At 38.7% G+C, this 26,161-nt stretch overlaps 2 protein-coding genes across 2 annotated transcripts in view; both read right to left on the bottom strand.

Annotated features, from left to right (window-relative positions):
* The window catches only part of iars1 (isoleucyl-tRNA synthetase 1), a 53,167-nt gene that overhangs the window by 12,899 nt on the left and 14,107 nt on the right, over nucleotides 1-26,161 (bottom strand). Inside the window, exons 12-26 of the mRNA XM_015031869.1 lie at nucleotides 21,018-21,109; nucleotides 20,124-20,222; nucleotides 16,421-16,547; nucleotides 14,087-14,160; nucleotides 13,309-13,503; nucleotides 13,068-13,154; nucleotides 12,041-12,124; nucleotides 10,940-11,084; nucleotides 9,712-9,832; nucleotides 9,497-9,588; nucleotides 9,126-9,203; nucleotides 8,467-8,588; nucleotides 5,400-5,502; nucleotides 4,540-4,623; nucleotides 2,097-2,271 (exon numbers count right to left, since the gene is read on the bottom strand). Coding sequence (XP_014887355.1) covers nucleotides 2,097-2,271; nucleotides 4,540-4,623; nucleotides 5,400-5,502; nucleotides 8,467-8,588; nucleotides 9,126-9,203; nucleotides 9,497-9,588; nucleotides 9,712-9,832; nucleotides 10,940-11,084; nucleotides 12,041-12,124; nucleotides 13,068-13,154; nucleotides 13,309-13,503; nucleotides 14,087-14,160; nucleotides 16,421-16,547; nucleotides 20,124-20,222; nucleotides 21,018-21,109 — 1,678 coding nt within the window. The remainder of the gene's footprint in view (nucleotides 1-2,096; nucleotides 2,272-4,539; nucleotides 4,624-5,399; nucleotides 5,503-8,466; nucleotides 8,589-9,125; nucleotides 9,204-9,496; nucleotides 9,589-9,711; nucleotides 9,833-10,939; nucleotides 11,085-12,040; nucleotides 12,125-13,067; nucleotides 13,155-13,308; nucleotides 13,504-14,086; nucleotides 14,161-16,420; nucleotides 16,548-20,123; nucleotides 20,223-21,017; nucleotides 21,110-26,161) is intronic.
* LOC106947079 (desmin) lies at nucleotides 23,407-25,796 on the bottom strand. The gene has a single exon (XM_015031870.1). The coding sequence runs from the start codon at nucleotides 25,681-25,683 to the stop codon at nucleotides 24,547-24,549; it is 1,137 nt and encodes a 378-aa protein (XP_014887356.1). The 5' UTR covers nucleotides 25,684-25,796; the 3' UTR covers nucleotides 23,407-24,546.

The raw sequence follows: 26,161 nt of genomic DNA, 5'->3' as shown, positions 1-26,161 counted from the left end.
GTAAAATGATTAAATTAACTCTCATACCACACAAAAACAACTCGAGTAAATACAGCATGCAGTTTTCATTTTTTTTAAAGTGGGAAAACCATAAAACCTAAAGTGGTCCTACATGAAAATATAATTGTCTCTCACAGCCTTAAGTTTGGTTTATGCTTGACGAATCTGTGACATCTGCACAGTGCCACATTATGTAATTTGAGCAACCACGCCTCTCCAAAAGGCCCAAAGGCTCGTTTTCAGTAATCACAAATGCAGATGTTGGTCAAAATTCCTTTCCAATAAAAACTACTATCTTAAAATTTTAGATCTGCTCATTAATTTCAGTAAGTACATCAACAGTTTTTCTTTGCATCAGATTATCAACTCACAGTGTTATTATTTTGAAACTGAAAAGCAGTAGGATTCTTTTCACTTACAAGTCTGGGCTTTAAAACAATGCGGAAAACTGTCTACCTGTAACACATCTCCATTTTGCCCATGGCAGCAATTGGTAATGTCTGTGTTCTCCCCTTTAAAGCATGGCCACGATTCTCTGTCCTTTTTACTTGTTAACCCCTGGAGGCTGGATGAAACAGTCTCCCAGTTTCTCTCTAATCGGAGATTTCCACACTTTGGTTTCCCGTGTCGCTCGCTGCTTCTTTGCCTTTTCAATCTTCTGCACTGACCCCTTTTCTTCTATCTTATCAGACATAATGGGATCAAAAGTACAGGTAAGGCAATAATAGCTACCAAGCGACGGTTATTCTTGTGAAACTGCTGCCCTCCTAAAATCTAGACTGGGACAAGTTTTAGAGCCATGAAACGTGAAATTAATGTTCTTTAAAAAGTTGAATGCAAGTTACCTTCAACAGTTTTATTTCCTTTAGGTATTTTAAATAATACATGAAAACATTTTTGTTCATAAGGCATTATTCAGTTTTTCTACATGAACTTTAAAGCTAAAAAACAAAAACAAAAATCTTTCTTGTGCTTCGACTTGGTGGAACTACAAATATTTCCATCTTTAGGTTTCTTCTTGCCAACATTTTCTTCCATGCCGTATGAGGTCCATCCCTTCCTGTTTTTTCCCTCCAGTTGGCCTGACTTCAAACATGCAAGTGATTGGAAATCTGAAGTTCCCACAGCCCAGCTGACCTCTGCCGTTTTGCTCTCCAGAGACTCTGGGGGCTCTCCTCGTCTTTCTATAATTGGTGAGACAAGATACCTTGACCTGCTTTGATCCCAACTCGGGTACTGATTGCAGTCTAGGGATAAACCGGCTCTGTGTGTCTGCAGGTTACAGACGCTTACAGCAAGAATTTGTTGTTTACACCGACTGCTTTGTTGCTCTTAAAATGCTCATTATTTGATAAGCAACTGATTAAGAAAAGAATTTGGACATCTGCCCATCTGTTTTTGATGGTAAAATATCAACAAGAAAAATCCTTTTTAGAGCCAGTCGAATGTAAAAGTGAGAAATGTTATCCCTGGAAACCACAAAATGGCCATAAGGTCTTTACCCCCCATTGGCAACTATCTCTATCAAAAGGCTTTAACTCATTATCTGCATTAATAAAAATGGTAAACAGGCGTTACCACTGATGTACCGGACATGTACTACGATTAACAGCCCTCATTTGTTTTTATTCCCCATTCATTTTATTAATGGATGACAACATGATGTAGACTAAAGTTTTCACTGAAATGTTTATATTAAAAAAAAAAAAATATATATATATATATATACACACACACACACACACACACACACACATAACATAGCAGTAGTTTGGAAAAAGATGGTAAACTCTACTGAGTCCCTGGACATTTTGTTTTGTTTCATTATTTTAGCTATGTTATTTTATTTTAGCCAAGATTTGTATTTTGGGGACTTTCTTTATTTTTGTTGTTGTTGCTTTGAGTTCGATGTGAACAGACAATTTCTTCACATAACTCAGGTCTGGAAAAGCTGGGGAAGCTTGAGCTTAAAACAATCAAATCTTCATCACTCTGCTCAGGAAAGAGAAGTGTAAAAGGATGACAAAACTTTGTCATCCATAAATGTTTAAACATTTATGGCATTAAAAGTCAGTGGCGTTTCTGCCCAGTTGTACCTGTTTTCTGGAAGGCCTCTAGCTGTTCACTGGTGAGCTCCTTGATGGAAGCAGTCACGGCTTTGAAGGCCCCCTTTAATCTCTTGCCCAGCACCATGTGGTCGGGCTCGGCTCGCAGGCGGATCCCGTACTTGTCCTTTTCGGTTGAAAGTGTCAACTGTCGCACATTAAGCTCCTGCGGGAATAAGAGAAAAACAGTCACAGGCTATGTCTTCCCAAAATGTAGAGTCGCTGTGTCCTGGGATGCCCGCAGAGATAATTAAAACTAAATAGGAAACTGCGGGAGAAAAATGTTTTTATATCAAATAAAAGCAACTAAATTTAATAGAAAACACGAGAAGACTGAACTGAACATGAAAATCTCAGTAATCTATCTTACCTTGGGCCCAAAGGTAAAAGTTGAGACAAAATTGATCAAGACAGGTCATTAAGTTAAACAGTAAATGAGGCATAAAACTCCAATAAGTCAATCCTCTTCAGTCAATATTTTACCATTTAGCCAAAAGGAAGAGAAATCTGTGATAAAATTGTATCCAGTGGCGCAACAGAGATACTAAATATAACCAGACTGACAGGCCTTCATCCCCTCCTCCTTTCAGTCAATCACCCTGTTCGGGTTGAGCCTGAGCTCTGGCATTGTTAACTTTCTGACAGCGAGCACAGCGAGTACTGCAGTGGGCTGAGTGGAAGCGTTAAAGGCAGTGTGGGTTTAAAAACCTGGGCAGAATTCAGTCCAGGCGCCCATTTCACAAAAATAACACATTTTTATTTAGGGGATAAATATGGATTTGTGTGTGTGATGACTTCGACGGTGGCAGTTTACAGTATACCGGTGCATCACACTGAGCCGAGGCTTCTGTCAGCACAAATGGTGACTCATCTGATATTCGAAAGAGCATCTCCAGCTCACTGGAGACTGGAGCCATCAGTGGAGACACCAACAGGCATGTCAGGGAAGGAAAGCTGAGCCAAGCTAAAATCAGATGCAAGAACAGCAAGTGCCATTTTGTGCCTGACCTCTTCCTTCGCAAAGCTGGCACACTGCAAACAAATGTGCTTTTGGACAGAGGATAAAAGGAAAATGCAATAATTGCCATGAAGAATTTAAAAGAGCAACACTATGTCTTGCATTTTGTAGCCAACGAAATGTGCAAAGTTTTCTAAACAAAATGCATCTACTAAGTGCAGTGTCAGAAACCTATAAAATACAGCAAGAAGAGGCCCGGAGACATCAGATGGTGCTGCTCCAACAACAACACTCTTCAGTATGGACACTGATACTGAGTGAAGACGATTAAAATATACCTACTTTCAGCATCAATGAAAGGTATGAAAATTAAACAGGAATTTAAATTACAAATCTATAAAGAAAATTTGTTTGAAGACATTTGCATTTTTTGGGATATCTACAGTTCATTAAAAAACAAGACTTTCATCAGATAAACCTAGTGGCTGAACTTTGTTCAGCAATGTTGCTCTCTTGCACCTTTTTAACGTGTCTGCCTCTGTCTGTCATGGGACATGCAGGTAAACTTAGAGCAAAAAGTACAAAAACACTGGTTGGCTTTGTTGCAGCAATGCTTTTTGGTAATAAATTTTAAAATTTAAACCACTGGAAACGTAGAGTCAACATGGTTTCTTGTTGACTGTAAGTCAACCAGAAGCTCTGTGCTCAAAGAGCACAAAGCAATTAAAAGAACTCTGACCCAAACTATTAAAAATCTGCACTATTTTCTCAAAAACAATTTAGTTTGCTGATGGATGACAGGTGCGAACAAGTTAGAGTAGAGTAATAAACAAGCACAACCAACATAATGAGGCTGCTGCTGCCCTCGTGTCTTTTTGTTTTAATTATCAGCATTTTTAAAGTTTAACCAGAAACATTTGGCTTTAAAAGTGTCTTCCGCAGTTATTGTGAAGGGTGATGCAGATGTGCGCGTTTGGAAAATCCTGATAAAACAGATGAGTATCAGTTTTTAGAGTCAGCTTATCTGACATCTAAATAAAAAGCCTTTTGATTAAATGCAGTTTACTCCAGAGTCTACACACAGTGGTTCTACAACCAGCATGTGTGACAAGTACTAAAGATGCGATAGTTAGTGTTGCTGCTGAATACAGTGAACACATCAACACTCACATTACCACAAATGTTTTAATAAAAAAAACTACTCAGTGTGTGTGTCAGCACTAAGTATTTAAATAACTATTTTCCAAGACATCCCCTTTGTCCTCCCTTCTCCACTCAACAGACTACAAATTTCAGTGATGGCAGAGTGCAGACGCAGCATGTAAAGTTACGCTCCCTCTGATGTTCATCATTACTCCACCGCTTCTGGAAAGTGAACATGGTTCTCAGGATGTTTTCTTCAAACTGTATGTTTAAGAGCGCTGATGAAAGGGATGTAATTCATCGAGGTGCTCAAAGTTTACAGCGTTTACTCACTTCAAGGATGTATTTCTCCAAAGACTGGATGTCTTTTAGAGCCTCTGGGTCTTGGTGGATGACTACCACCTCCTTCAATGGATACTGAAACGCACAAAGTAAAAGCAGATGTTAATAGCTGATGAACCAGCTTAACCAAATATATTTTACTAGAATTTAATGTGATAAACTAATGTAAAGCGGTGATTAATTATGAAGCGGAAGGAGAATTATACATACATTTAATCTATACTTACATAAATATGACTGCAACATTTATTTGTATTTATTCCCCATAAACATCCGTTTGGGGCAACTACCTGCTTTGTTCATTGAACTGAAATTTTTGGTCAGATTGGACAGAGTGCATCTTTAAATATTAATGTTGAAATACACAGATTCTCACTTTCACAGCATTTTTTAGCGTTCTGTAATCACTTCCACATCTACCTTGCATTCAGTTCCAGCCATCTTAAAATCATCAACTGTTGCATGATGCTGCCACAACACTGTCCCACTAATTGGATGGTACATTTTATATGTCGGCATAAAAGCTCTTTTCTTTCAAAGTCCAAATTACCTTTGTTTTATCAGGTTGTCTTATTTATGCAAACTCAGACAGTAAACATATTTGAATCCTTTCAGTACATCTGGCTTATTTTATTTATACTTTTACGCAGGTTCAGGATCAACACTGTTCTCCAAGTAACAATTCGTCTCACACAACAATGGAGAATTACTCAGATTCAGTAGGAAAAAAAATTTGCATCATTGAGTCAACAATGAATCAAGGTTGTTTTTTTATCTTTAACCGCTTGATTACAGGAGTTTGACTACATCTCCATTAGTGGTGTGTAAAATGCAAGTGAATGGTGCTGTACCTTGACAGGAAGGGTCTTTCTGTCTCTAATCACTCTTCCCAGCTCAATCACAGACTGCATCTGAGAGACGGCACTCTCAATACGCTTGTCAATCAGATTGTCCCTAAAAACAGAGGGATAGGTAAAGAAAATCCTGATTATCATCATATTACAAACAATATAATATCTACCAAATCTTAGCAATAACGATGAGTGACTGGATTATATAACTTAAATCATTTCACACAATGTAATGCCTTTTCTTTTTTTATTTAGAACAAATACTTTATTTACCCCAAAGGGAAATTAATTATAATTATAATTGCTGTCATTCAAGCACTGTCAAAGAGTTGTTGAGGATGGTGATGCTGTGGACAGAAAGGATATCCAGCAGAAGTCAGTCTTGCAACGTCTCTGGTTTATACCTCTGACTCAAAGTTGTTGTTGGATGACAGTTTCGCGCCTGTCAAACTTATGATGATATTTTAAAATGTCCTGGATTGTTGGCAAATACTGCTAATCCACCCCATTTACTTTTGTCTTTAAATGTCTACCGTGCCGTATGGTTAGAAAGCTGAGGAAATGGTTTGAACTTCCTCGTTTTCTCTTTGCTTTTCGGTCCTGCTCTGGACCCATGAAACCTCCTTTTCTATTCCTCTGGGATTTTTGGGTTGGAGTTCAGGTATTTTGTGAGCTTTTGAGATGCTAATCAGCTGTAAAAACAAAACCTTGTTGCAACAGTTACCCATCGTAGCAACTGCATGAAAGTAAAAAAGAGCAAAAATAATTCTATCTGCACAGCATCCAAAACCAGAAATAATAATTGATCAAAGGTGAAAATGCCTCAACCGACAAAAAAAAAAAAAAAAAATGAACAAAAGACTACAAAAATAAATCAGAATGGATGTAACAAAGGTACTCCAACATGCTACTACAATGAGCAAACCTTATAACCGAAACACCAACTAACCAGGCCCTTTTATGGTGCATCTTAGCTCCAATTAAAGTAAACAGTAACTAATAAATATAATAAGACAATATTAAAATATAACTTAGTCATATAATCTTTCTCAAGCGAGGACAAGAAAGCATTAAAGAAAAAAACAGTTTGATGACTAAGGAGTCATAGTTTCCCAACACCTGATTGGTGGCTGGGCCTTTAGAGGCGGGTCAAAATGGACCCATTTAGTATAACCAAGGACAAGAGGCTTTAATAGAGCTGCAGCATTAGAGGCTGTCCAAGTGACAGACGAGATTATATGAACCATTACACAAACTACTTTCCTTATGCAAAATCAAATAGATTTTTAATCATGCCAGAACTTTTTCTTTATAGTTCCAGATGATGTAATTAAATTTGGGCGATTAGAAATTCCTCCCAGGCATTTCAGAAAGAATCTGCCGCCAAGACATGCACTTCACTAAAGTAAATGAAGTGAAGGGAACAAAATCATATTTCATCAGAAAGATCCATTCTGCAGAGCAAACAATCAGGACAGCGTCGGTGTGGGAGAGTGCGGGTGTTTCTCGGTCTTTGCTGTGGGTGAACACAGACGACCTGACTGATGGCAGCAGTGAAGGACCACTCAGATCAAAGAACGTAGCAAAAATCAATCTATCAAAAAAGAAATATGAAAGTTATTTTCACTGATTCAGACCTTAAACCTTGAAATAAGGTAGGTAACAGAATCATAAGGTTCAAAAGCCCATAATTCAGCAAATTTTACGGTTATTTAGTGGCAGAAAAGCAAGGCTGGTGACTCTGACAGAACTTGATTAGGCTGTAAATAAGCATTGGATATGTCCTCTGAGGACAGGGTCACAAACAGGACAAAGGTGGTGTGTTTCCTGCACAGGGCTGTGTGGTGGAGGACTTTTTATTCATGTATTTTCCAGACACATAGAGCCTTTTTATAGCACAGTGAAGTAACTATGTTAGATTCAGTCATTCAAAAAATGCTGCGTATCAAACATAACTTATAAGACGTTTGACTTTGCCCTGAAATTGGTCTCTTTAAGAAGCTTCTCTGTACAACACTTCGCCTTCAGTGCTTCTCATTATGCCATTTACAATCATTTTTAGGAGCGTTACACTGAGAAGTAATTTGTATGATAAGCTCAGCAAACATGCAGTTCCACCAGGTGTTTGCTAATTGCTGCTGGCTAGTCTGAAGAAGCTGAGTGGAAGGGTCGAGGGGGAGGGATGCTCTGAAGCTCAAAGGAGGAGCTTCGTGGGAGCGTTTATCACCCTGAATGGCTGGCAACTAAACGACTGCGTGTGGTAAACTATTTCTGAGTTGTTTCATGTTTCGGATCATCATCTCATTTTGTCTCTCAAAATGCTGCTTTTCAAAATGTTATGGAATTTCAATTAGGTCATGAAGCAACACGTTTCCCAAGGCCTGGGTAAGAGAAATGAGCCCACAGCATCACAGATACATACTTAACAGTGGGCATGAGAAACGAGACCCAGCTGTGGTTTTTATTGCTGAAAAAGCTCATCAAATCAAATCACATTATTCCAGGTAAAGCACGAGTAAACTCTACACGTCTACATTTGTGATGGTGAGACATAAAAGAGATTTGGAGATTTGGTGACCTGTTTTTGCTACAGTTCTCCAACAGTGAGTTTCTTTCTTTCTTTCTTTCTTTATTTTACATTCAACAATCCTGTTCGCTGTAGGTGGAAGCAAAATAAATTGATTCTTGTCCAGTTTTGTGGAAAGTAGCTAAAATAAATTTGATTCAGAGATTTTATGTTTATAATACAAATGTTTCCTAGAAACTCTGATGTTTGAATTACATTTTTGTCAAGCTATTATTGCTTAAAGCAAGAAACTATTATTTTTTTCTAATTATTACAATGAACTGAAATACTGATTGTCCTCCTTAATAGATTCAAAGTAGGAGTTTAATTATGCATTCACTTCATGAGACGTTACCCAGTACTGGGTTAAGACGAATGAAACATCAGCTCAAGATCAACATCTTTTCTTACAGCGATTTCTTGTTTCACCAATAGTTCTAAGAAAAGCTTGACTGCAGGGAAAACTCTGGCCTGATGCTTTACTAAATGAATTTGGCTGACCTGACTTGTGGCAGCATGAGATAGTGGATGCTGTTGGAGTCCTTTTCTTCAACAGAGGCAGGGTCAATGAGGTGACGCAGATTTTGGTACATCATTTCTGTGATGAAGGGTGTGAAGGGGGCCTGAGGAAGAAGAGGGATGAAAGCAAGCAGACATGAGCATGAGGAGGAATAGATGGAGAAATGATTAAATTGTCTGCACTGTGGTTAATTTACACTCGCTGAGATAAAAGGTCTGAAAGTCTGAACCAAGTTCTTTCTGCAGTCCGTTTTTTTTTTTTTTTTTCAATCCTTTGGAGCAAATGTTCAAACAAAACTGAGCTATTGTGAGCGATCCTCTAATGTGATTCTCCTCCATTTAAACCACGGCTAATTAATTTGTAAGCTCTGAGCTGATCTGTATTGATTTGAGTTAGGCTGACTGGCTTTTAGCTTGCCTGATAGCCCACATGCAAACACTTTGCGTGTTAAAAAAAAAAATATTCATCCATTATGCATAACCATACAAAAATCACACACACACTTTATCCATTGCAGATTTTCCTTTTGGTTTCCAACATAAAAGAAAACCCTTCAAACATTAAAATTTATCCCTGCAATCACCTTTCTTTCTTTCTTTCTTGGTCTGAATTGCTTTTATATAGAAACCAAATGACTCACCATCAACCTGCACATGGAGAACAGAACGCTGAAGAGTGTTTCCAGCGCCCACAGGCAGTCCTCAGTGCCACTCTCGCCCTACAAAGTTCACAAACACATCAATGATTTTTGTTTTCTCCCCCTTAGAGAAGCAGAAATATGACGATTATCACACAAGAATCAACACCATTATCCCCCTAATCACAACCGATGATATTTGAATCACAGGTTTAAGTTTATTTTCTTCCACTGGCCAAATGTTTCCTACCGTAGCCCTGCAGAACATGTTAATATCGATGTCCTTGAATTACAAATTCATCAGGTACAAAGTATTTCAAGCACAACATTAGTTTTTGAGTCGAGATCTTTTAACTTCAGAGCCGGATTCTCACCTTCAGGCGGCGCCTGTTGGTCCTGACGTACCAGTTGGTGAGCATGTCCACAAACTTGACCAGGCGAGGGACCACCGTGTACAAGCGGTACGCTGCAACCAGAGGCAACCGCTTACTTATGTACACTTCAGAGGAACGCCACGAGTTGTCAACTCACCAAAAGTTAGGTTTTTATTCAAGAATAAAATTATATAAAGATGGAAAATCTGACTTACCGTCCATCTCAGCTTTAAAGAATTGGATGAGAGACTGTGTGAAGGACTGGATCCACTTGTCCATGATGTTGTCACTCTGCTTCACTGTGTTTTCGTTGTACAGGAACTGAATCTCCTCCTCCTAACGCATGAATACAAACAGTTTCAGTTTGGACCTGCAATAAGCAATGCAAGTTGGACTGAAGTTTGTACTCTGAAAGATGTACACTGATAAAGTCAAAAAAAACTCATTTTCCGGTTATGCCACCAGAAATTTATTTTATTCTCAGCTTGCAGTTGATCTGACGCATGTGAAGAAAGAGGCATGCAAATTCAACAAGAAAACAAGAAAGCAAGAAAAGATGGACACATAGGTTTTGTAACTATCTCCATTACGTGTTGTATTCAATCTACAGTGGACAGGGTTTGCTGTTTAATGAAAGACATTCAGGTTACAGGTAATCCAACAAAGATATTTAAATATTAATTTGGGGGATGGATACCTCATGAGTCCCAACAGCAATAAGTATGTCTGAGGAAACTTTTTCATTAGTCAACACCTGCTGTGTCACATAGAGGGAGTGCTTCTGTGCTTCATCAGATTAATAAGTGTTGATTTTTTTCACACAGACACTGACAAGGTTGGTTAGGTAAACATTTGGAAATCACAACCTGTCATCACAAGAACAATGTTAGAATTTGGAAATTCCTTAGCACTCTTGATATAATTAGGATAGTGCAACCTAACTGAAGATCCAGTTCCAACAGGGCTGCAACATGTTTCATGTCAAAACATTTCCAGTCCTTCATGAGCTCAATTTAAAGGACAAAGAGATGGATTCCCAAAATGTAAATGTGACAGATACTTCTGCAGTTGCCTCAAGTTTGAAGATGGGTAGAAATAAAGCAAAGAGATGGAAGGAAGAATAAACTAATGAACAATAAGCAGATGGATGGATGATTGGGAAACAGGTGCAAGATTGGGAAGAGGATGGATGAAAAATTTTAAAACGAATCAGCCAATGGGAACCAAAACAACAGATACAAAAATTTTAATCTACTGAACCAAGTTTGACACACTGATTGAGTTCTCTCAGCTTGGTGATTCTCAATACAATTTCAATTCATATTTTAATAGCAAATTAACACAATTAAATTCTGCAAAATTTTATGCATGCATCAACACAATCAGAGAGACAATTAATCGAAAACAATGCGAGAAGGAAAAATTAGGAAAAAAATAACATACCTTTTGTAATCTTTGTACGTTTTGCACCAGGAAGCGATAGGCATTGTACCACGGCAAGAAGACATCCTTCAGCACGTCTCGCACGCCCTCCTCTTTGAATCGCAGGTTCTCCGCTCTCACCACAGGGGAGTTGATGAGGTACAGCCTGCACACAGACAGAACGTCAGTGATTCTGCGGGCTCAGACTGACGGAGCAAGCAGGGGAAAAAATGCATACTGGTTATTATTCTGAAATATAACCCGTGATATTTTAAGAGTTAACACTCATTAATAAAACACCAGTTTTTAGCTTTTCACTGGCAATGTAATTGTAACATACAGCGAACACAGGCCTTGGTTTATTAGCTTGCCTAGTAGCCGAAGCAGATGTAGGGGAGGTGGAGGACTACTTTGAGCAAATTAGCTCAAACTGTGTCATTTATTGTTATGAAAGATGAATAATTAGAATGCAAAAACATAAGCAATGTAAAATAGGAGACAATGAAATTAATACATCTGGGGAAATAAGGGCTGAGAAAATGGAAGGAGGAAATAAAACCCAAATACAAAAACATACAAAATACATATAATCAGCTGAAATAATAACTAAGAAGGAACGTATAAACAAAAAATAAATGACAAATGAATATTTTGATATAATTTAATGAGATTAAAAAAAGGTGAATATATTTAATGTTGAACCAACTTCAAGTGTGACGGTCCATAGTACTTTAAGTAGTTTTTCATCAAAAATAAAAAGAACGTGAAGCCTGGAATAGAATCAGACTGCTGGTTTCTTCTCTTTAATTTAGTACTTTGCTCATTTATGGTCTATATATGAGCATATGGTGCAACTGCAGAGTGATTTATTCATAACACCATATGGCCGTAGCAGTCTTACTGCTCAGGGCAAATGAGAGGATGTACAAAGGGGGACAAGTGTTTGGATTCGCATCTACAGCATGCATGAGTGTGCAAATATTCCACCCGGACACGCAGACATCCAAGTAAGAGCTTTAAACAGAGTGTTTTTAGTGATTTTAACATTCTGAAGTCGTCATAGCAAATAACACAAGGTAGCCTCAGACCTTGCATGCGCCAATATTCAAGCACCAAGCTGACCTGAGGGCATCGGCTCCATAGTTCTGCACAATCACTCCTGGATCTGGGTAGTTCTTCTTACGCTTGCTCATCTTCTGCCCATCGCTGCAGGAAGAAAACAGGCAGGCATTAATGCACATACACACACACACATGTATGCGTGCACAACAGAGCATGTTGGAAACCATGAAGTTGGTATTCAAATTAATCAAGTTCTTCCAGGTCAGCGGGCCTGTGTGCACACAGCTACATATAAACCTCAAGACTGAGACGAAGCAGCCAGGATGCAGAGAAGCTTCGAGCCTAGATGCTGCGGCTAAATAAACAAACTCTAAAAAGGGAACAAAAACAAAGTAAAGTGGGAATAAAGACGCTTTTGGTTGTTTTAATGTGCTGATGAGGCTGTGATCACTAGCAGCAGTTCAAAATGGCACAGAACAACCAAAAACAACCCATTTTATCAGCCTCTTCCACGACATTAAGCACTTAATGTTAACATTAAGTGCTCATGAAACCATATTCAATTTTTAACAGTACATATATAGCCAAGCAAATATTCTAAATTATATGATGAGGTGTAGTCATTATGTAACACAGGGAGGCAATGACCCTGAACAGCTTAATGCTGAATCCCATCAGACAACACTTCATCTTCCTAGTTCAACATGTTAATGTTAAAGAACCTTCATCCTCCTGAAATACTGTGAATATTTTCACACACATCTAGCAGTAGTAATAAATCTTACTACTTTGGGAAAGATTCCCTTTTGCCAAGTTGTGCCAATTAGTGCTGCTGCATGAGTAATTTCAGATATAATTTCTTTTCATTTTTGATGTTTGAAATTTAATTTGCATCCTCAGAATTAGGGCTCACTGATTTCTGCGATGTAGGAAAACTAGGGCAGAATCATAAAAACTTGGCAAGTACAAGGAATACGCTGCAAAACACAGAATACTGAGGAATTAGTGACTCTGTTTTTAATGTTTTCAGATAATTTGACAGATAATTGGCCGGTTGTTTCAAGTTGTTGTGAGTCAGTGGACTGACCTAGCGAGTACGAGCCCGTTAACAATGACGTTCTTGAAGGGCGGTTTCCCAAACAGCGCTGTGGAGAGCACCAGCAGGGTGTAGAACCTACAGAGACAGAAAACAAGGTCAGTATGACTGAGATCTTTGGTTCTCATCTTCTCCTCTGTCAATCATTCACTCTCCTCCTATCCTCCGTCTCTCCTCTGTCTCTCAGTCTCAGCCTAACCCGACTGAACAGCTCCATTCATCCTCAGCATACCATCCTCTGGTCTGGTCAATGCCCTCGGCGATGAAGTCTGCTGGGAAGGTGTCCTCAAACTCCTTCCTGTTCTCGAACGGGTAGTGAACTTGGGCGTATGGCATGCTGCCACTCTCGAACCAGCAGTCAAACACCTCCGTAATCCTCCGCAGGACGCCTTTACCGCACCGTGACGGGATTGTCAGGCTGTCAATGCTGGACAGAGAAAGTTAAGAAAGAAGGAAGGGAAAAAAAATCATAAAGTTCAGTAGCTTGAAGCTCCAAAAGTTTGACTTATGTTTTTATTCAGTCTTAAAAACACCAGGACCTTTAAAACTATTCATTGGGATATTTTTTTATTAGTCTTACCATAAAGAATTGGATGGACATTAAAAGATGGTTTGTTATTTTAAAGATGAAAAAAAATTAAAATAAAAAAACAAACTGACTCACTACTTTTAGGCCGCAGCGATTCTTCAATTTACTCTTCTTCCTCCGGTTAAACATCGCATTGAAATGATTTATCGCCGTCTTGTGTTTTTTAGCATTTTTAACAGACGTTTAAAATATCACAGTGCTGCGATCTGCAACTCCAATCCTTCAGCGCACTTGACTCGAAGGCTTGAATTACCTCCTTGGCAAATCAGTAAGTTCTGCAAATGCCAAGTCATTAACAATTTATTTGACTCAGGTGTGTTGGAGAACGGATGCAACCAATAGTTACAGGCCAGGGGCACTGGAGGACGGGAGTTGCAGACTCCTGTCTTAATGGATTATCTGAGTTGTAGATGCAACTTACTTTTCCCGATGCAAATCTGTAACTTTGACTCCAGTCACCTCCTCCAGTTCAGCCATGGACCCTACACAGACCACCTGGTAAATCCAGAAAAACACTGAATAAATGTATGCATGTGCAAAACCATTCAAAACTAACCGGAACTTTCTTAGTATGTGCTGCTCATTCATAATTCACCTTAGTAGTTTATTCCAACTCCAAAAATTTAAAGTAGATTCCATTTATTAGTGATAAAACTCATCTATATTTTCAAATACACATTTGTTTCTTTGTATTTATATTTCTTCATTGGTTGTATAGTGTACTTTTATGCTGTACTGTTTTTATCGCAATGTTTTTCATTTCTGCTGCTCTTATGTGTTGTCCACTTTCTGCTCTTGCAATTCAAATCTCCTACTTCAGGGGCTAATAATAAAATATTTCCAGTGTTTCTTTTTTTAAATTGAATGTTTTCGATGTTTGGAATAAGGGCATTCTTGTTACCATTTCCTACAAGACGAAAAATTTTCTGCTTAAATAGCAAAATGCACTTAACTTTAGTTCATAAGTGTCCATAAATGATCAGGGAAACACCTGGAAGTTTAAAGGGTATAAAAGCATTTCACACCAATCTGATAGCTAAATGACCTGAACAGTAGACTAAAAACAATAAATATTCATGTTGTTAGGCTCATCTGTTCATCTGTATATTTAATAATTTAGCAGCAATAAGGGAATTCTTTTGCCAATATATACTTTTTGATTAAAATTATATTTATTTTGAGTAATTAATTACAGATCCTGCAATTAAATCTAAAAACAAAATTTAATTGAGTTCTACCACTAAATTTGTGTTAATGCTACTCAGACTTCAGCACAACTTCTGGTCCAGTCACTGGGTAAGGAAATGAAGGAAGAAATAAAGAAACTATAAACTTTTTCTTCATCCTCTAGACTCTGATTCTCATATCGTACAGTGAGACACAGGTTGTACTATCAAGAGCACACAGTTGGACTTGCAGAAAACCTTCTTGATTTCTGAAAGCAGACAGTGTGTGCTGGTGTTTAGACACAGAAGTTTAAAGTAGGCCTTCTCCTGAGTAACTTCACCTTACACAGTAAGACAAAGTGTGTTATCTGGTCTCTCCAGAGAGGTAACCTGTAGGCTCTGCTCTAGTTTTACCACAGCACCAGGTAACGTGGCCCACATACTGCCTGGTGCCCCACCATGTAAAAATTAGACACAGTTAAAAAAATAAAAAAAATACCCGGAAACCAAAAGCTCAGAGAGAAATCCGACAAAAAGGATGCTGAGAGGAGGAAGCATTCAACAGCAATCAGAAAAACGCAGACTTGCAGATCCTCGCAGGTTGGGATGAAAGCGAGTGGTTTGCTGCTGAGGAGTGTGTGAGGGTGGCACCAGGGAGTGTGAATGTTCTGGAAACAGTCAGAAAGCTATTTCCAGCAAACAGGTCGCTTGCTGTCCCTCTTTCAGCCAGGGGACCGCCGCTTCATTTTTCAAATGCTCAAATAACCCAGTTCTGACATCTCTATTCAGTTCAGTCTAATTCACACAGTCAGCCAAGTTTAGCAGCAAATATTCACGACAGAAGCAACAATTAAAGTTTGGCATCCTTCTCATTTTACATTCCTCCCCGTTTCCTCTCCACATGCATTACTTTTCCTCATTTTCTAAACCGGTTAATTTATTCTGCCCCCTCCTCCTCCTCTCCCATCTTCTCGCCATTAAAACCCCCAACAGCTGTTTGTCTTGAACACCTTTGAAGCTGCATTAACTCAAGTGAAACTAAACACATTTTGATTCATATTTATTTGATGTTTACATTAATGAATCATTCATGCGTTTAGTTTATGGAGGCACTGCATGATGGTGCCTGAAGGGAGGAGACTGACTGCAGCAGAGTCACGCTGCATGTTTCTGTTTCGACGCCGTGGTCACCATCATTCTGCTGTGCTACACCGGCATCCGCAAGCAGAAAGGAGCCAGACCTGCTCAAATCATGAGCTTTTAAAAACGGGTCAGAAGGATCAATTTTTACATTGCAGATTTATGAAAACAACTGGGTTCTTGTGCAACTCCCCCCCCCGCAAAAATCATTCTTTATGATAAATATAACTCAGAGTAGCAAAGTTCGACTTTTCAATTGAGCCCTCTCAAGCTGAACCTTGATTGAACTTGGAGTGCCGCAAACACTACAATCAGCCTTCCTTTGAAAAGAAAAGCTATCTTGGTATTTAGTGAAGACAGACAAATTGCACCGAGACATTAGAAGCAATAAAAAGTCTACTAAAGCACAAAAAGTGCATCTTTCTGTGGGTGTTTTGTGTTTTCCTGACCTCCTCAAAGTCATCGCTGACCCACATAGGGATCGGCGTGCCCCAGTAGCGGTTTCTCGAAATTGCCCAGTCGCGTGCATCTCTGAGCCAGTTCCCAAAACGCTTCTCACGCACAAACTCTGGGACCCTGCAGAAACACAGAGATCATAATGTATTCAGCTGAAGACGAATAAAAATAAAAATACTTATTTTATTCAGAACCCAAAAGAAATACTGTTGTGCTTAAAAGGATAAATCTTGTTTTTTTTTGGGGGGGTGGGGGTTATGTGGCGTCAGTGGCTTAGTTAACATTCAGTAGCTTACCTGCAACACATAAAAAGTCATCAGCATTCTCCGTCCTTCGTTTGCTTTCTTTGCAAACTTTAGCAGTAAAGGTGGACATTCCTCCAAGGCATCCTCATCTGTGTGTGTTGCTCTTTTGTTCTTTTTCCTGTTTACTTGGGTTGATTTCTGGATTTAAGCTACCATCTCCCCGTCACCTCCTCCTTTTTTGCCGCCCTTTTCTTTCTTGCTGTGCCAGGCCATTCTGCTCACGAGAACAGTGCAGTGGGGAGTATAAATTGTCGCCAGGATCCACGCGCTAAGCAAAGAGTTCATCAATTCCCATTTGTACAAGGCATTTCTATTTAGGCCCATAATATATCAATTTAATGATTTTTTTTTTTTCTGCCAGTGCTGCTCACCACCGTGCCTCCATCCTTTACCTTCCTTCTCCCAGTTTGAGCTAAATCAAGAACTTACAACATTCAGGCCTGTCCGCGAGACACGAGGAGGGTTATTGAGGACCTAGAGGCTTCTATCATTCAAAAAGGCTGAAAGTGATTTGTTGGACAAAATTACGATGACTACATTTAAAAAAATAAAAATAAAAAGGAGCAAGGTGAATCTGTCTCCAGTCATGAATATTTATCACAGCAGGGAGGCAGAGCTGGTCGGTAAAAATTTGATTCATGATTGTTAAGCAAGAGCAGACTGGTGGTTTCAAGTTTCAAAACACCTTAAACTGCAGAAGATATTATCAGCACAGTATTGGTATCAGACGATATTATCTGTAAAATTTAATATTGGAAATCAGCCATTCAGCCAAAATAACTCAGCGATATAAAAGGTGTTGTTTTTATTTGACAATGACAATGATGCCTCCAGCACAGCACAACGGCAAATTTGAATTGTTTGAGTGCTGTTATCGTCTTAGAGAGCAAATGTTATGAAGAAATTTGACATTAGTTTTGTGCATCCCTAGCAGAATCAGCTGTTTTTAAAGCCAAGTTAATTAACTGCTAATTAAACTAGTTAAAAGATTAGCTGTAACTAATCTTTTAACAGCTAGTTAAAAGATTAGCTGTAACTAATCTTTTAACAGCTAGTTAAAAGATTAGCTGTAACTAATATTTTTACCAACAGAGGTACTATAGTTGAAAATAAATTATACTAAAGATACACCAAGAAAGCAAAACAATGCTTAGAAATACTGACAAGTTATCACACCTTGTCTGACTAACGTTCATATCTAAAAGAGTGAATTAAATAAAGGTTTTGGTTACTGTGGAAAAAAAGGAATATTTTTAAAAGAGTAAAATGTCTAAAATTGCTTAACATTTTAATCTACTTCCTGCTTTAGTTATAATTCCAATTAAAAACCAATTTTCCAACATGTAATGAAAACTGTGACTCCATGTTGAAGGTTTATGCCTATTTCTTACCTCAAATATGTGGGAACATAAAACAAAAGTAATGGAAACAAATCATATCTGTTCAACAGGGGGATACATTTACTGAATTTCAAGACTAGGTTTTCTTAATTCTTGACCAAAAACACAAAAATTGAGAAGATGGTGGGGAAAAAATAACAAAACAACAAAAGGAATAAAAAATAGAAAATAAAGAGCTAAACACAATTCTAAATTGCTATAGGTAAAAAAGTGATCAGTGCTCAGTTAAAAATGTTAAAATAAACCGGTTTCTTATGTTTAGATGAGTGTTATTAGGACCTGAGAAACCTTATGAGCTGTGGAATAAAGGTGCTGGACTTGCTGGCTGTTCTTGGTCTAATGGAATAACTTTTCCTACCACAAAAAATATATTTAAAAATAAGTTTGATTCTTTTAGAGTCTGTGTTTCCTACCTAGATTCATTAAGTTTTATTTTTCCTGAAATAATGATAAAATATTTATTTTCTGGATAAACATTTTTATTCCGAAAAAAAAGAAGAAAATCTGGGTTGAAACTATCTGAAAAAAAGATCATGGTTTAATAGAGTTATATAAAATCAGTAAGAATCATGAACAAAACCAGTCCAGACAGACACTTTCTCAACAGTATCCTTTATGCTTTCTTAACTATCACTTTTATGTATTTTGTCAACTTTATGTATTATAAATGTGGAGAAATCACTTTAAAGACGAGATGTTCAATTCACCTTCTGGCTCAGAAAATGTCGTCTCCCTTTAGGCGCTCAATAATTCAGTCATTAATTTATTCTGACAGGCAGGTACCTGGAGAGATTCAGCCTGAGTATTGAATGAAACTTCTGAGTAAACGGATAAAAGGAACAAATCCCTTTTAGAGCACTCCAACTGGTCTTTTGTAATAAATTTTCTGAAGTGGTTCAGGGATTTGTCATGAGCTAATGTAGACTACATTCGGCAGCGTTGACGATTTATGTTTGTGGAAATGTAAAAACAAAATTAAATATATATATTAAAAGATAATTTTTTTTTATTGTATTTTTTTTTTTACATCCAATCTTACAGCCAATCATTTTATAAATTCATTACACAGAGTAAAATATTTCAAGCTTTTTTCTTTTTTGCAATTTTAATGGTTATGGCTTACAGGTAAAGGAAACCCAAAATTCAGTGTCTCACAATATTAGAATATCACATCAGACCAATCAAAAAGCCAAGTTAATTAACTTTCCAAAAATGACCTTTTTCAAAGTATTCTAATTCTCTGAAGTGGTGAATTTTAGGTTTTCTTTATTTGTTAGACACAGAGACCAAAATTACATGAAACAAATGCTTGGAAGATACTACTATGTGAGATGATTATATAATATTTGGGTTTCGCTTTATTCTATTTTTCTAAGATGTACCTGTATGGTTTAGTAAAAGTTACTGAATAATTCGGCAGCTTGGTGTATGCAGTACCAACACCCTTTAGATAAGAACCACAGACTGGAGAGTGTGTGTGTGCGTGTGTGTGTGTGGCTCCGTCTCTGCATGTGTGCGTCTTCACCTTCCTTGCGGTAAGTCATTCATCTTGGTTTGACAGTCCCATTACCAGAGGCAGCTACTGTGGCTCAGAAAAGAGCGCTGGGAGCACCATGGGTAATACCACTTAGAAAAGCCATCATGCTGAAGCTTATCCTGCTTCAGATTTAGCCACATGCTAATTTTCTCTACATTAAAAAAAAAAAAAAAAAACACCTTGAGGAGAAATTTTATTCTCATATCAGAAAATTCAGAAAAGTCACTGCAAAGACTTGGATTTTAAATCCATCATGGATGCTTTAAAGACCTCTGCAGCTGGAGAGATGGACCATCAACTAGCACAGCTGAGCGGCAGATGTAATTGTTTTGAGACTGCATCTGCCGTTTGCCCTGACTCAAAGCATTTAAGACCAATTGTTTGGTGAAATGCCCATAGTTGACACTTCACGGTCACTTAACTCCAATATAGATATCGGTTGGTTGCAGCTTACCAGTAGCATTTCCCGTTGCAGTCCAGCAGTTTGTCCACCATGTGCTCCACTCGCACAAACCAGCTGGGGACAGCTTTGTAGATCAGGGGGGTGTCAGACCTGAAAAATGCAAGTCATTTCATAAAGTTTAGTACTACTATATTTTTCTACTCACTTAAAAACTTGAGGCACCTTTAAAATTCAGTTACGGGTTTTACCCTTGGGCCCAAAATGGCCCTGCTCATAAAGGTTTAATGAAATTGTTAGCTTTCAATTTTTCTTCCACTCTCCACACACATTTCTAGCTACCTCAGCTTGATAAACTTTATTTTGTTACAATTTAAATGTGTGTTTGATTCTGCATGTGGGTAGTTTTCACACTGTGGTTGGTTGTTGACAAAGATTTATAGGTTTTAATTACATCTGAAGAAATTATTTTGAAGCACAGACAAGTTTTAAGTTACTTAAATATGCAACTGAAACACAATTTCAAACATCAAGACGGAAATGATGCCACATTAAACAAAGTTATAATCAGGACTCATCACTGACATAAGGAAAAAGATGCTAAAAATGCTCTAGATAAGAATCTGATTTCTAAAGTTAAATCTTTACATCTGGGGAAAAGGGCAAAAGTTTAACACTTAAGAATGTGATGAATGATGAGCAGTTTACTGAGAAGGCATAAATGGTGAGCCCATAAGACTGGCAAACTATCCAGCTGTCATCACAACCAAGCTTTCCTGTGCAAAACAATGACCTTAATGTCTTTAAACAGAGAATATTTCTGTAGGTATTGGAGGAGGAATCATTTGTGACCTTTCCTAGAATGGTCATGAAGAAAAATAAACTTTCATTTTCAAAGGGTGACGAGCACAAAGAACAGTAATGAGGTTTACAGTAAAGATGTCTCACCTCCAGCAGAAAGGGTAGTTATGTTTGAATGTGCTGGCATTGACCAGCCGTCCCTTTTCCTTCAGCAATTTAATGATGTTCTTGTCAGCATCCTACAGCAGAACAAAACACAACAATACCTTTAAGGTTAGAGATCCCACTGTGTTGAATGCTGCCACACATCTGCGGTGTAGCAACAACGAAGGTCTGATGGGTGGACACATGAACAGATCTTTGCTGAGAGCTAAAACTCACACAAGCCACCAAAAGATTATTTTTTTTATCTCATGTTAAGTATAATTCAGTCTACTGGCTGCATGGATATATCAAGAAAAACACACAAGCTTTTCCACCGATACGTTTCACTTCAGTAAAAGTTTCAAATGTAAAGATCAAAATAAAATCCCATTGCAGTTTACACATTGCAGTCATCTAGAATGTCACTGAAATGTTATGGTGCATTCACACCAGCCCCATTTAGTCCACTTTAATTTAACTCTAGCTTGTCTGTTTAGAAAGTCTGATTTGATTGGCGAGGTGTGAAGGCGCAATCAAACTCTAAAGCAGACTGAAAAAACAAACTCTGGTCCACCTACAAACCTCTGATTGGTTGAAGTGAACTCTGGCACGGTTCAAATGTATATGTGAATATAAAACGGACCAGAGACCGCTCAAAAAGCAGGAAGTAGACTGTGGAGCAGTGCATTCTGGGTAAATACAATCAAAACAAACGAGAGAGTCTAATTAGAGAAATGGCTAATGGTCTTTTATCAAAGACAACAAAGGAAAGCCTAAACTGCTAAAATCTGATGTTACTCCATTTTTATTTACATTTTGTGATGAATAAAGTTACACTCAATGTCTTTTTCTGAAGTTTTTGTGTCGTTCTGTCGGTGCAGGCCTTTCACGGTACACAAGGATCACCAAATCGAGTTCCCCCTCCTGCTGCCATCATGGTGTTTTGTCATGTGTGATTTACAACAGCATAGTAAACACAGAGATCATGGCAGAGAGGAACCACTATTACAGTTCACAACTTTGGAGGAAGAGAAAACAATAATTGACGGGCTGAAAAATTTTATTTTTGATTGTATTGGGAAAAAAATAAAAAATAAAGAAGGGAATGGAAGGAAAGGGGAAGTTGGTAAGCCGTTCTCCAGCTGCATCAGACCAGAACTGAGCAGGGGGAGTTTAATATATCAGTACATACTTCCTCACAGCCTTGAGCAATTAAAATTTGCTCTCTGACTGAAAAACTGGTGTTCTGTCCATCTGTGCTACACGACCATCAGTCCTACTTTGCACAGATACTCAGAGAAGTAGCTCAGGGAAGTAAAAAGGCACCAGGTTTTGTGGCAAGAAGGAGCAGACAACCTGAGGTGCAGAACAAAAATAAAGAGATTTTGGTCATGTAGTCACAGCAATGACAACTGATTAGGGGAGTGGACCATGCAGAGCCCTTTATCCTCCTTATTTATTGATGACTAATCTGGAGAACTATTGAATCTGCAGAATTTTGCAGGATCGTGTAGGCTACAAGAATGCTGTATTACAAATTAATTTTTTATTGGGTTTACGTATTCTTTTAATGTGCCGAGTACCCATTTTAGGTATTAATTAGCTGTAAGCCACCATCAACAAGAATAAAACTTAAAATAATTACTCTGTCTGTAGCAAATTTAAATAAGTTTGTTTTTTGGAATTACATTGTGATCCAATTAATGATCTGAATTTTCTCAATTGTTCAATGAGAGCGTGTGCTTGTGCAATTAAAGGTTCATTTTACAGCTGCATACACAAACAGTTATATTCAATCTGTTACAATAGGGGTTTTGATGAGGGTCATTTATCAGCATAGAACTACCTTTTGAAAAAAAAAATCACCTTTAAACATTAAATATACTTTTCATTAAGCCCACATTTCTGTCCTAAAATTTTTTTTATTGGTCTGATGAAATACTTTAACCATAATTGTTCTGTTTTCATTTGCTGCATGCATAAAAACATTATAATTAACATAACTAAAGGCTAAAAACAAAACTATGTGTAAGTGATCCATATGTTGATTTCAGCTAACGAAATAAATTATTTTTTCTATAATTTCCTGATTTATTGAATGGGTCTATTTTGACAAGGGGTGCAATAAAAATCTGCATATCAGACATTTGAAATGACCTGCTTTGTAATAAAGCATTTCAAAGAAAGAAACAACCTAGTTTACTGTAAACAACATTTAAACAATAAAGTTCTAATTAAATATCATACATAACCCAAAGCAAAACTATTTCAGGTTTTTATTTTGAGTTTTCTTCTTTTTGCATTTTTAACTGGGTGAACTTAACGAAATGTAAATGAGATGTAACCTTAAATATAAAAATGACTAAAATGACATCAAGCCTCAACATGTCAATAAAAGTAAGAAGTGTGTATTTTGTTATGCAATTCAGTTTCTGGTCATGTATCCAATCAGCCAAGAAGCTCGTCTCACACTCTGCTTCCTGCAACCACGACCGCAGTTCAATTCGCAGGAAGCTCATAAATGCATCTCAAAGCGGTTAATACTCTGCTTTTCATCTAAATAAGATGATCCAAACCACACATCAGTTTGTATCCCTAATGAGAATATTTTGTGGAAACCAACCCTAACTCAGCAATATGTCAAATGGATGAACAATGTGGAATAAGGTATTTAAACAATGTTAAAACAGTAACAGATACACTGAAAGGCCTGATATTCTAAGAAACGTTTTTTCCAGAGAAAAGTGTTAAGAGGGAAGCTTGAGGAAAGAGACAACAGCATGGTTTTGTATGCACTCAGTTCAGTCTTTATTTAGTAAAAGCTGGTAAGCATTACTCTAAATGGTTAACAGTTGTTTCTTGTCAAAACATTCAGAATTAATAAGGGTGGCCTTCTTCATTCGCTTCAAGTCGGGAGTTTTACCGTGAAGGAAAGTTGGACAGGAGGCAGCAGACTGATGACACGGAGCGAGAGACAGTAGCATAGGGAAGTAACAGAGGTACGACAAGCGGGGCTGACTTGGCAGGAAAAAAGGGGGAGGTAAATTTAGCAGGACTACTGCAGGAGCTGGAGTAAAGGAGAGGGGAGACGAGCAGGGAGAGATGAAACCTGCCAAACCCAGATATGAAATGAGACAAGGAGAGATAGTAAAAATGAGTTTTGAAAAGAATATGAAAATGTTCAGGAAAGATGGAGGACAGTAGCGATGGCAGCGGACTAATGCTTAATGGAGTCAAACATGAATTACACAGGAGAAGAAGAGCTGTTTGTCTCAACACAAAATACATCCGAGACTATGCAGAGATGCACATCGCTGCTACATTTGTATTTGTATTATTTTTCAGTTACTGAATTTCCACCAGGAACAGTAAGTTAGACTTTTATGTGTTCAGTTAAATAATGAAAGCTGTCTACCACTGCTATTAAAATGTTAAACAATATCAAGTCCTTTGCTTAAGACCTCTGAAGTCTCTAAAACAAGGTGATCTCTGCTCATGTTGTGCACCAACTCTTCACAGCTCTCCATGTAGATTAGGCATCCTTAGCAATTCCCAGCCTCTGCTCTTCTCCTTCCAGTAGCTTCCTGTAGGTGGCGATCTCTGCATCCAGCTTGAGCTTGATGTGCAGCAGTTCCTGGTAGTCTTGAAGGTACTTGGTCATCTCCAGTTTGGTCTCACAGAGCTGCGCCTCCAGCTGGGCAATGATGCTCTCCAGACCTCCCACCTTGTCCATGTGGGAGTCCTCCATCTCCTCCAGCTGCTGCTCCAGGGCGGCATTGCGAGCTCGCAGGCTGTCGATCTGGTTCTGCAGGTCTGATATCTGGTTGTGGTAAGTTGTGATTTCTTCTTTCATGACTTTCATGTGCTCTTCGTGTTTGCCCGCGTGCTCCTTCAGGGTGTCGAATTTGCTCTTGTACCACTTCTCGGCTTCTTGGACATTTCGGGCGGCGACAGATTCTATTTCTGCGCGCATGTTGCGCAGGTAAGCAGCGAGGTCAGGACGGTCGCCGTCCATCTCGGCTGTAATCTTTGCGTCTTCGATCTGCTTCATGAGGTCGGCCACCTCTTCGTCATGGAGCTTCTTGAGAAACTCGATCTCTGCCACTAGTTGTTCTATGCACTTCTCCAGCTCGGCCTTCTGCAGCGTGGCGCTGTCAACGTCCTGACGAAACTCCGTCAGAATCATCTCTGCTTCTTCTTTGAGCGCCAGCTCCTCCTCCAGCTTTAGTCGCCACACTTCCACCTCCTCCTCAATGTAGCCTCGTTCAATGTCAGCTGCTCCCTTCTCGTTGGTAAGGGCTTCAATCAGATCCCGCACCTCTTTGAACTTGAGCTCGTATTCTTCGCTGATGCCACTCGGGCTTCCCTTGTAGCGGTCCTGCAGAGTGGCCAGCTCCGCCTGCAGAGCGGCATTTCTCTGCTCCAGGGCCTGGACCTTTGAGATGTATCCTGCAAACTTGACGTTGAGCTCCTGCATCTCCTCCTTCTCGTTGGCATGGTGCTGGTGTATCTCTGTCCCGACCTCAACCGCAGTGCCACGGTAACCAGAGCGCCCGCGGCTGTCGTACGACGATCCGCGGCACCGGGACGGAGACGGGCTCTGAACTCTTACTCTGCCGGCGGAGCTGCTGACCTGCAAGCTCTTCTGGGTATAAGATGAAGCCCGCATGTTGTGAAAGATACCGGATTTCCTTCTGAAACTGGAAAACGAACTACGCTCTGGCTTTCTTGAGTCGCCCAGGATGAGACTGAAGCTCCCCCGGATCACCTCTTGATTTTTATGCGGCGGTAAAGAATGTCTCAGACAGCCATGAAACTACGCTCGGCTATAACACATCTCAAAAGTGGATTATGACAGACTTTCAGAGAGCTGTTGCTCCATGCTCTTTATTAGCTGTCGCTGTACTGTTAGTGACGATGTCCACTCCCTGAGCTTTGCACCAACATGTAAAATAGTGACCACATCATTTACAGCTGCTATTTTTAACTCATTATCAACTCAGGACGCAAACAAAGTTGGGTGTGACCAAATGCAAAGACGTAACTATGTGTTGATGTGCTGGTAGACAAAGAACCGTAAGCATCTTCTTCAAGAATGTGTCAATCTGTTTCATAAAGATTTCCTTTACTTTCTGTTGTAGAGTTGA

The sequence above is a fragment of the Poecilia latipinna genome, unplaced genomic scaffold, assembly GCF_001443285.1.
Source record: "Poecilia latipinna isolate Pla-1442-1.1 unplaced genomic scaffold, P_latipinna-1.0 Scaffold221, whole genome shotgun sequence".
Lineage (NCBI taxonomy): Eukaryota > Metazoa > Chordata > Actinopteri > Cyprinodontiformes > Poeciliidae > Poecilia > Poecilia latipinna.
This window is presented reverse-complemented; position numbering and strand designations above follow the sequence as displayed.